The sequence below is a fragment of the Pseudorca crassidens genome, chromosome 2 (assembly GCF_039906515.1).
Source record: "Pseudorca crassidens isolate mPseCra1 chromosome 2, mPseCra1.hap1, whole genome shotgun sequence".
NCBI lineage: Eukaryota > Metazoa > Chordata > Mammalia > Artiodactyla > Delphinidae > Pseudorca > Pseudorca crassidens.
In genome coordinates this window covers 19,159,792-19,171,803 of record NC_090297.1, presented here as the reverse complement: position 1 = coordinate 19,171,803, position 12,012 = coordinate 19,159,792, and the positions used below count along the sequence as shown (strand labels likewise).

Below are 12,012 nucleotides of genomic sequence, written 5' to 3'. Positions count from 1 at the left end.
CCACCAGGGAAGCCCTCTTCAAAATATTGATATTAAAATATAAAAGACTCCTAGGCCATCTTTGGCACAACTTTCAAATATAGTATCATTTATCTACATAAGTTATTTTCATAAATTTAGACTAATACAGTCTCCTGGTTTTATATTTTAAATAAAGGAAAATAACAGAAACCAAACAAGGTTAACTGATATTCCTTACACCATTTCTTGGTACTGAGCACTGATAGATAAAAGTCAGGTCTCCAAAAAGACAAAAGGATTAAAACTTCCAAGAGAATTCACAAACTTATGCCCTGAATTAAGTTTAGATTTCTGTTAAATCATACTTGAACAGTTTGTAATCACGACCTTAATGCTATTTTCCTTCAGAAACTCCCTTTCCATTTTCTACAGGAACCTATACAATGGGCAAACCTATCCTAACTTACTCCACTACTTGATCAAAATCTTAATTCATGCCTTAATCACACTTCCCATCCTGACTAACAAATTTCCCTTTTATAGACTCACTAATTCCCTATTCAGGAGACATTAGAACACTGAGGCTCCATAGTGCCAATGAAACAGGAAGTGGGAAAGTCTTGCTCACCATCCTTTTACCAGCTTCCAGGCATCTCTGTAAGCATCCTTCCAAACCAACTCAGATTTTTAGTGACAGCCAGGTCCTCCGCATTGCCTCTTTCCTATTATTATTCATACCATTAGGCTTTTTTTTTTAATTGATGTATAGTTGATTTACAATGCCATGTTAGTTTCAGGTGTACAGCACAGTAATTCAGTTTTATACACACACACATTCTTTTTCAGATTCTCTTCCTTTATAGGTTATTATGAAATATTGAGTATAGTTCCCTGTACTATACAGCAGGTCCTTGTTGGTTATCTCCTCTATATATAGTAGTGTGTATATGTTAATCCCAACCTCCTAATTTATCCCTCCCACCCACCCGCCCCTTACCGTTAGACCTTTCATGTGTTCAGCCACCTTGTCTCAGAATCCTCCCATCTCTTACCCATTTTGGACCCCTTTCTCTCAGAATTTTACATTTAACCAAAATTATCACCTTGGCCTTTGCTCAGAGAGGCACTGTTAGGTCTTCAAGAACAGCTCAGACAAAACATAATAAGAATAGAGTTCCCATTAACTTCACATTTTTACATTCATTTCTATCTCCTGAATTTTCCCCTATGGAAACCTCAAATGAATGTCAAACCAATTCATCCAATGTAACACTGTCTTGAAGTTGAGTTAGTTTTTGTTCAATTATTAAAACAAAGTTCTCAGCATCATTGCCTTTAGAAAATTTATTTCATCTGTCTGTGTTTTAAAAAAAAGCCTGCGTTCAAAACAAAATATAAAGAACTCCTGGGCTTCCCTGGTGGCGCAGTAGTTAAGAATCCGCCTGCAAGTGCAGGGCACACGGGTTCGAGCCCTGGTCCGGGAAGATCCCACATGCCACGGAGCAACTATGCCCGTGCACCACAGCTACCGAGCCTTCGCTCTAGAGCCCACAAGCCACAACTACTGAGCCCATGCACCACAACTACTGAAGTCCACGCCCCTAAAGCCTGTGCTCCGCAACAAGAGACACCACGGCAATGAGAAGCCCACGCACCTCAACAAGAGTAGCCCCCCGCTCGCTGCAACTAGAGAAAGCCCGTGTGCAGCAATGAAGACCCAACGCAGCCAAAAATAAATAAATAAAATTAATTTTTAAAAAAAGAACTCCCATTTTATACTGTAAAAAAACAGCTGAGAGTTTGTCCATCTGTACAATCCATTTGCACCTTCCCAAATGCTGCTGGGAAGTTGTTGAATAGACAGCAATCCAAAAAGTAGGGAAGTGTTGGGAGGACAAACAAGACTAAAAGTTAGGTTTTTTTTTTTTCTTAATTTTATTTAATTTTATTTTTTTTGGTACGTGGGCCTCTCACTGTTGTGGCCTCTCCCGTTGCAGAGCACGGGCTCCGGACGCGCAGGCTCAGCAGCCATGGCCCACGGGCCCAGCCGCTCCGCGGCATGTGGGATCCTCCCGGACCGGGGCACGAACCCGTGTCCCCTGCATCGGCAGGCGGACTCTCAACCACTGCGCCACCAGGGAAGCCCTAAAAGTTAGGTTTTAAAAGTCTCATTCTCAACTTTTAAATAACTTCTCTCCCTGGCACTATGGGTTTGAATCATTGCTGGGTCCTTCTTCTTCAAAAGTATCATCCGTCTACTGTTTCCTGCATAAAGAGTTTACAAATGATGTCAAAACTAATATTCCCATTCTTGGCTATTCCCAATTCACTTATTCCAGCCACTTTTTCAAGGTCAAGTTAAAGCTTACTTCCATCTTTCCCCATATGTCCTGGCCCAACTTAATGTGAACCACACTTGGCTCGTTAAGCACGTACCATCCTGTATTGTTTTCTTTCCAATAAAATTTATAAACCTAAAGCTGGAAAATGTTTAATAATTTCTTATATCTCCCATAATTTCTTATATCTCCACTAGTACCTAACTCAGTATTAGGCACTTCCTTCATGACAACAAATGCTTTAAATCACAGATAATAAAATGGAAGTGACTTTAACGATCATGTAGCCCAAACCTTTCTTCTATACCTTGCCTGTATGAATTATGTTCGACACTCAGAATGCCACCATTTAGAACAATGGTTCCTAACCCCCCCAAAAATAATGGTTCCTAATCCCCCCAAAAGAAGACTAATATAGAATTTTAAATGTAATTTCAAGGATTTACAGAATCCCCTGAATTCTATTAATGAAGCCCACATTTAAGAATAATATTCTACTGGAGGGGGCTTCCCTGGTGGCGCAGTGGTTGAGAATCTGCCCGCCGATGCAGAAGACACAGGTTTGAGCCCTGGTCTGGGAAGATCCCACATGCCGCGGAGCTACTAGGCCCGTGAGCCACAACTACTGAGCCTGCGCGTCTGGAGCCTGTGCTCCTCAACAAGAGAGGCCGCGATAGTGAGAGGCGCACGCACTGCGATGAAGAGAGGCCCCCCTTGCCGCAACTAGAGAAAGCCCTCACACAGAAACAAAGACCCAACACAGCCAAAAATAATAAATTAATTTTTTTAAAAAAGCCTATTTAAAGAAAAGATATCTATACAGATAGATATAGATAGATAGATATAGATAGATAGATACTATTGGAGGGGGGACTTCCCTAGTGGTCCAGTGGTTAAGAATCCGCCTTCCAATGCAGGGGATGTGGGTTTGATCTCTGGTCAGGGAACTAGGATCCCACATGCCGCGGGGCAACTAAGCCCGCACGCAACAACTACTGAGCCCTCGGGCCACAACTAGAAAGCCCGCATGCCGCAACTGCAGAGCCCATGCGCTCTGGAGCCCGTGCACCACAACTAGAGAGAAGCCCACACGCCACAAGGAAGAGCCCACGTGCTACAATGAAAGATTCCCTGTGCTGCAATTAAGACCCAACACAGCCAAATAAATAAACATATATATATATATATTTTTTTTTTTTTTAAAAAAAAAGAATAGGGCTTCCCTGGTGGCGCAGTGGTTGAGAGTCCACCTGCCGATACAGGGGACACGGGTTCGTGCCCCGGTCCGGGAAGATCCTACATGCCGCGGAGCGGCTGGGCCCGTGAGCCATGGCCGCTGAGCCCGCGCATCCGGAGCCTGTGCTCCGCAACGGGAGAGGCCACAACAGTGAGAGGCCCGCGTACAGCAAAAAAAAAAAAAAAAAGAATAATATACTTTTGGGAATTCCCTGGAAGCCCAGTTAGGACTCTGCATTTTCACTGCCAAGGGCCTGGGTTCAATCCCTGGTCTGAGAACTAAGATCCTGCAAAGCCACACTGTATGGCCAAAAAAAAAGCAAAAGAAAAAAAAGAATATACTATCTATCATCAACAACAAAAATAGGTGTCTACTGTGTGCCAAGCACTATTCCTAATACTTTACATAGCGTGATATATGGTTAGATCATATTTCCCAGCACTCCTTGCAGTTAGACGAAACCATGTGATTAAAGTTCTCCCCATTGGAGTATGAAAGGAAGTAACAGGTAGAAGTTCTGGGCTGCGGGTCTTGAGATGAGCCTCCTCCATACTCTTCACCTCCCACTGCTGCAACCAGGACTTCTCAGCAACCAGCTCTGTCAACTGTGAGGATGACAATGCTATGGGGGTTGGTGGAAAAAGAAGCTGGAAAGACTTTGGTCCCTAATGACTCTACGGAGAAAAGCCACTAACATCTAGAACACCCTCCCTGGGCTGCTAAGTGAGAAAGGAAATAAGCTTCCATTTTGTCTGAACCACTGTTTGAGGCAGATTACAGTATTTCTTACAGAAGCTTAGACTACCCTAATTAATAGACGTAGATCACCAGTTAATCCCCTCGGCAACCCTATAAAATTGTGTTATTATTATTATCCTGATATTAGAGGTCAAGAAACTGAGGTACTGAGAACTGAAGAAACTTCCCTGACACACTACTAGAAGCCAGATTCAAGCCAAGCAGTCTGGCTCCAGGGTCCACACACATTAAAAATCCTGCCAAATATCTGAAAAGAAGCATTCTTATGTGTTAAGCCACTCTGCACCAGATTAACTTTTTACACCACCCCAATTCTAACAGTTTAGGGATGACTGCCAACAGTGAGTGTCCCAATGCAAAATGGCATGCCAACAACTTTAAATTCCAACCAATAAAACTAAACTCTGCAAAGGGACTCCTCCTAAACCAAAATCAGAAATACCATCACATCATACCAAAGATTCTAGTGGGGGCTGGGGGGAAGGCAGCAGCGTCAATAGGAGTTAGGCATATGCAAGGAAAGGAAAAATCCAAAAATTCAGTCTCTTCTCAACTTCTCTCATTTTGTTGTTCAACACAATATTTACTTTTACCCAATACAGAAATCTTGGCTTCCAAATTCTGAACGTAACCAAGAAGAAATATTGGTGGAAAATGTATGGCAGATACATGAAAAGCTCAGAAGTACCCAAAAAATGGAGGGGAAAAAAGATAGATAAAACTACACAGAGTTTCGGAGGCTGGAGGCTAGGCAAAGTTGAACAAATGAAGGACCAAGGTTTGAGAGTCAGATTACCAGGTTCTAATAAGTAAGTAGCTCTCAATTCCGAAGCATGCCAGATGCATATATTGACACCAAAATGCTCAGAAAGAAGGAAACAATCTCATTTCAACTATTTGGTACCCAGTTTGGTACCGACTCAGAACAATATACAGACCTTACCCTCAAGGAACTTACCGCCTATCTAGCAGGGGAGATGAGCATACAAATAAGTATATACAAAATGACACACAACTAGCATTTATTTACTTACTGTATACTAGACACTATTCTAAGCTTATTATCACCACATATATTAACTAATTTAATCCCATGAGGTTGGTCTATTAATATCCCACCTATGCAGATGAGGCAGAGAGGTTTATGCGTCCTGGGACACACAATTAGTAAGTGGACAAATTGGATTAGAAACCCGACAGCAGATAAGAGACCTTATGACCTTGCTAAAGGGTTTGAACTTCACCCTATTAATCAGTGGTCCCCAACTGGGGCTGGTGTATCAAAATATATACATCTACTAGGCCCCGCAGGGTAGGGAAAGAGGGCATTCTAACTCTTGAGGATGACTGCCTTTGTAAGCCTCTTTTACTATTGGGAGGGTACCCTATCCTATAGGTGTTGCGGTAAACAAACAAAAATGGAGCACTGCTGTTATACAAGTGATGAGGATTCACTGGGCTCATGGACAGACATCTCCAAAGACAATACACACAAGTAAAGAAATGTAGCTGTGAGTCCAGTCACACTAGTTGGGAAGGTCCTAGCCTATTTCTGTTCAATGTAATGCTACCTAAACAGGTGGCACTTTTAAACTCATTTCTTTTAAGTGTAGATAATAGGTTTCTGATACAAACTCAGATATCTCTTGGCAGAATAATTAACACTGCTTAACACACCACACTGGACAACCACAGCCTCTGCCCTTTCACTGCTTTCAAAATAATTGTATTTACAAGGGGATTTTCCCCCACTTGCATTTCCCACACATAGATTTTAGAAACTATAAGAACACTCTTTACTACAATTTACCTGGCCCCTTTTTCCCCTTTGAAACAGCTATCCTGATTTACATCAGTATAAAGTTTTGCCTATGCCGAACCACAGGACAGCAGAAAACATTTCATTTCTTACTCCACAAAGGAGGAAAACAAGTCTCAGAGAGGGAAAACAACTTGCCCAGGTTAAACCAGCCAGTGAGTGCAAAACTGTGACTTGAACCTGGTTCTCTGCCAACAAGCCCAGTGACAGAGGCTTACAACTAGTGATAAGCAGGATGCTTTTAGGTGGCTCACGAACATTTTTTCTTTTAATAGTTATGCACGCACACACACAAAAAAAAATAGTTACGTACATAAGAAATATAGTCACCACACCTAATCCACATTTTCACAGGTATTGCTTAGGGCAATGTGTTTATGTTTTTTAAAAAACGGGCTGAACTTAGTAAATAATAATACCAATTCAACACATATATGGAAAACTAAGAAGGGGTATGCAAGTGACTAAAGTTTGGGAAACACCTCTCTCCTTCTAACAAAAGTTAAATTAATAGTAAGTAGGGCATTAAGCATTGATCTACTCATCTCTAATTCATATACTTTATTTCTTTTTCTTGTCTTATTATATTGGCTAGACCTCCAGTACAATGCTGAAAAGAAGCCATTACTGATAGTACCCTTATCTGACACTAAACTTAATGATACTTCTAAAGTAACATGTTTAAGTAACATGTTTTTTAGGTGTTTAGTAGATACACTGTTTTTGAATTTATGGAAATTCATTCCTATTCCTGGCTCAGTTAAAACTTTTTAACATTTATCTCTGACCCACTCTTCTCCCTTCTCCATGCTGTCTCCCACTCCTCTTCCTTTTTCTTATTTCAGGTTTCTTCCTACATTCCCTGCATCTCAAAGTACTATATCTGCCACTCGAAGCAACTGAGACTCTTTGAAGATATTCTGGGGGTTCTATACCTGTCTGTTGTTTCAGTTCCCTGAATCAAATGTTTCTATAACTGATAACTGAAAGAAAATCCTAAAACAAACACTGTTTCCATCACTTGCAGATCATTTCTTCGTTCCATGTCTTAAACACACCCTTCAGTGTCTCCCGTTCTTTAAAATAAAAACTCAGGAAAAAAAGAATAAAATTGTTCTGGATTTCTGTTAAACTCTCCAATTCACCTGGTTCTGAAAGAGCCTGCTTAAGTAAGTGACTAAGAAAGAAAATCTCGAGGATTTTAAAGAAGTTTTGAGGGAGGCAGTTGAATCCAGATGTTCATAACTTCTATCTTTCATCTTTGCTAAAACGAAAAATATTAAAGAAAAAAGGAAAGGGCTAGAGGTAGTACTTGTCTACAAATATGGTAGTTTCAGGATATATAAACTGAAAAGACCAGAAGGGAAAAATCAACCCTTTAAAGCCAAAGCAAGTGAGGAGTTCTTTCCCTCATCAGTTTTTCTTTCAAAACAAAAGGGCACACACAATCTTTCCCGAGGCAGCAACACCGAGGGGAGCAGCCAAAATGTTGCATCATACAAAACACTCGCGCTTGAGAAACAAGAAAATCAGATGGTGGTAAAATAACTAAGACAGAAAAACCCAAGTTGGGAATCTCGGCCTTTTCCTGAGGCCCAGGAATGTCTGCTCGTTTTAAAAAATTGTTTCAGATGGAATCGAAAATTAAAGTTACAGTTTCCTACCAGCCGAGAGCGAAACGCTCAGAAAGCACTCAAAGAAGTTCAGCTCATCAGCTCACGACGGGTTCGAGGCTTCGCCTCCCGGGCTGGGGGTGAACTTGGGAGAGCCGAGGGCTGGGGTGGGGTGAGGTGAGGTCGGGCGTCCGGGCGGTGGCGGGGGAGAGGGGGTGACAGGACACAGCCGTGCACGGGTCCCACGGGTTGGCGGCTTCCGGGGCACCCGGCGGGAGGGGGGCAGCTCGTCCCACCCGCACGCGGGACAACGGTGCGGCGTCCGCCGAGGCCAGCGCGGCGGGAGGCGGTGCCCCCCCCGTCCAGCAGTGCTGTCTTTCTGGGGTCCCGGTCCCAACCCGGCTCCCTCGACGGGCCTCGGTGGTTGGAAGGCGCGGGCGGCCGAAGACAATGGCCCGGGGGCGCGGGAGCGGCGCTCCCCCTCGGCCCGGGCGCGGGGCGCCGCGCGGGGTCGCTGCGGCTAAGGAGCGCCCAGGGACGCCGCCCCCCGCGGCCGGGCGAGCGCCGGGGGCTCGGAGGGGTGGGACGGAGGCGAGCGCTCACCTTGACGAAGAGCTCGATGATGGGTTCTTTGTCCTCCTCCTTCAACCCGTTCAGCGGCATCGACAACGCCATGGCCGGTTCGGCTGGACTCCGCGGTCGGCGGCGGCTGCTTCTGCTCCGGGGCTGCTCTAGCTACGGACTCCTGTCGCGCAGCGCCTCCCTGGACACTCCCGGCGTCTAACTCGCCTCAGCCTCGGCGCCTCAGGATCTACTCCTCAGCACCGCCCCACGCCCAGCGCGCGACTCTTAAGTGAGCCGCAGCCCCAGCCTTTTCAAGTCGCTGGGCGGAGTAGCGGGGGCGGGGCCCCGTTGGGGGCGGGGCCAAAGCTCGGCGTCTCGGGACTCCGTGAGGAAAGAGGACAGCCCGGGATCGGGGGCGTGGTCTCGGGTGAGGGAGGTGGACGGACCGCTCTGGCTCCTCGAGGCAGCTATAGCGGCTTGACCTAGGCTCGGGGGAGTGGCCTTGGTGGGGACCGAACGAAGCCAAGGCTTGGGCGGGCGGTGGGCGGAACTCTAAGCCTCGCCTCCAGAGGAGACGGAAGGGAAAGTCCCCCGGGGACCAGCGCCTGACACCGCCTCCCGCCGAAGCGCGGGCGCGTCCTCGCAGCTGCTGCTGGCGCTGTGCCAGGTGACCTCAGCTTTCCGTCGCCTGGAGAGGCAAGAAGGCGCCTCCCGTCTTCTACCCCGCTGCAGCCCCCAGGACTCATCGCCCTTTCCCGCATTAGTCGCCTCCGCAACGCCCTGTGTTAGACGGAGCTCCCTTTTCCCTTTTGGGAAAGTTTTCATCCCCTTAGAAACACCGTTTTTTCCCTCCTCTGACTTCTTCATTTTCCCGTTTGACTCTCCCGTCACTTCTGCCTTGGGAGCCAGCGTATTCACAAATATTTATGAGGCCCTACAGTGTTCCGAGCCCCCGGTGATAAACAGCACGGACGCGATCCCTCTCCTCTGAGAGCCTACAGTCTTGAACGGCGACCCCAGTGCCTGAAGGCTACAACGAACTCCCCAAGCCGTTGTCGATACGGTTCCCCTTTCCTGGCGTGATTTCTTTCCCCATTCACCTGGCAAACCTGAGTGTGGTTTGCCAGACCTGCTTTACCCAATTCTCTGATTCTCCTCCGGTGGGGAAGGAAGAAATTCACATTTTAACAAGCACCTGGACTTCTTTTTTTTTTTCACTGTTACTTGGTACTGTTGCTCTAAATCTACCTACACTTTCAATCTTAGTCAATGAATACGTTTGGCTGATTAACAACAGAGTCTACTGTTTGCTAAAGATAGCACCAGGACGTTTTTGATGTAGGTGGTCCTCAAACTGGAAAAACTGAACTGGGGTTTGAAGCCGCTGAGGACAGGGGCTGTGATACTTTGAGCCAGGAACCGGGTCTGGGTTTGCTACTGTTGAATGCCTGGGGCAAATGTCACCCCCTCTGGAAACAGTTACTTGTCCCCTCTTCTGACTTTCGGTAATACATGACTCAGCTTCTCCTCACCTTCCAGGTTAAGTTGAAGTCTGAGTCCTGAGAGGGCCAGCCCTAGGTTTGTCTTTCCACATCCTCAGTGCATAGCACATGTCAGAATGTTTGAACAAACTGAAGGTATGCGTGAAAATACAGTGAAACCTGCAGTTTCTCCCTCTCCCAGTCTGTAGCAAGTTGCTCAAATATTCTTGCAGGGACTCTGTTAAAGAAGCACCCTACCCCAGAGCACATGATCTGGAGTCAGACTAAGTCCTGAAACTGCAAGATCCTGAAATCCCTAAGCCTCAGTTTCATTCTCTAGATGGGGGGTGGGACTGTTACTGGTCCATGCCTTACCACACATCCTGCTCAGTCAGTGGTAGCTGTTATCACTGCACTGGGCCTTGTACTGTCCCTGTCCACCCCTGTAGGCTAGGATGGCATCATATTCAAGTGCCTCCAAGACCAGCTTGTTTGTTGGAAAGAAGTAAATGCCAGGAGGCTGTCAGGGAAGCCCTAAAGTGAATATCTTAATAAAGCAAGTCACACAGATTTTTTGGTTTCCCTGTACATATAAAAGTTATGTTTGCTCTATACTGTAGTGTATTAAGTGTGCAATAGCATTATGCCTGAAAAAATAATGTACATACCTTAATTTAAAAATAATGCTTTTGGGGCTTCCCTGGTGGCACAGTGTTTAAGAATCTGCCCTGCCAATGCAAGGGACACGGACACAGGTTCTATCCCTTGGCTGGGAAGATCCCACATGCCACAGAGCAACTGAGTCCGTGCGCCACAACTACTGAGCCTGTGCTCTAGAGCCCGCGAGTCACAACTACTGAGCCCACGTGCCACAACTATTGAAGCCCGCACGCCTAGAGCCCGTGCTCTGCAACAAGAAAAGCCACCGCAATGATAAGCCCATGCACCGCAACAAAGAATAGCCCCCACTGCCTCAACTAGAGAAAGCCCGCACGCAGCAATGAAGACCCAACACAACATAAAATAAATTTATGTTTAGAAAAAGCTCTTTAAATAAATAAATAAGGCTGTTAAGGAATTCCCAGCGGTCCAGTGGTTAGGACTCTGTGCTTTCACTGCCGAGGGTGCAGGTTTGATCCCTGGTTGGGGAACTAAGATCCTGCAAGCCGCGCGGCACAGCCAAAAAAAGTTAAAATATTTGCAAATGACCCGCCAACAAGGGATTAGTCTCCAAAATCTACAAACAGTTCATGAGACTTAATATCATCAAAACAAACAACCCAATCAAAAAATGAGCAGAGGGGGCTTCCCTGGTGGCGCAGTGGTTGAGAGTCCGCCTGCCGATGCAGGGGACACGGGTTCGTGCCCCAGTCCGGGAAGATCCCACATGCCGCGGAGCGGCTGGGCCCGTGAGCCATGGCCGCTGAGCCTGCGCGTCCGGAGCCTGTGCTCCGCAACGGGAGAGGCCACAACAGTGAGAGGCCCGCGTACCGGAAAAAAAAAAAAAAAATGGGCAGAAGACCTAAATAGACATTTCTCCAAAGAAGACATACAGATGGCCAAGAGGCACATGAAAAGATGTCCAACATCACTAATTATTAGAGAAATGCAAATCAAAACTACAATGAGATATCATCTCACACCAGTCAAAATGGCTATCATCAAAAAATCCACAAACAATAAATGCGGGAGAGGGTGTGGAGAGAAGGGAACCCTCCTACACTGTTGGTGGGAATGTAAATTGGTGCAGCCACTATGGAGAACAGTATGAGTTCCTCAAAAAACTAAAAATAGAGCTACCATATGACCCTGCAATCCCACTCCTGGGCATATATCCAGAGAAAAGCATGGTCCAAAAGGATACATGCACCCCAGTGTTCAATGCAGCACTGTTTACAATAGCCAAGACATGAAAGCAACCTAAATGTCCATCAACAGAGAAGTAGATAAAGAAGATGTGGTACATATATACAACGGAATATTACTCAGCCATTAAAAAGAATGAAATAATGCCATTTGCAGCAACATGGATGGACCTAGAGATTGTCATACTGAGTGAAGTAAGTCAGACAGAGAAAGAGAAATATTGTATGACACCCCTTATATGTGGAATCTAAAAGGAAATGATACAAATGAACTTATTTACAAAACAGAAACAGGATCACAGACTTAGAGAACAAACTTATGGTTATGATTATGGGGGTGGGGGGGAAGGGTGGGGGAAAGGGATAGGGAGTTT

At 45.6% G+C, this 12,012-nt stretch overlaps 1 protein-coding gene across 1 annotated transcript in view; it reads right to left on the bottom strand.

The window, feature by feature from the left end:
• Positions 1 to 8,590, bottom strand: part of CLIC4 (chloride intracellular channel 4) — an 86,222-nt gene extending 77,632 nt beyond the window's left edge. Inside the window, exon 1 of the mRNA XM_067724516.1 lies at positions 8,332 to 8,590. Within this exon, the coding sequence (XP_067580617.1) occupies positions 8,332 to 8,403 (72 nt within the window). The 5' untranslated portion in view covers positions 8,404 to 8,590. The remainder of the gene's footprint in view (positions 1 to 8,331) is intronic.
• Positions 8,591 to 12,012: the final 3,422 nt, after the last annotated feature.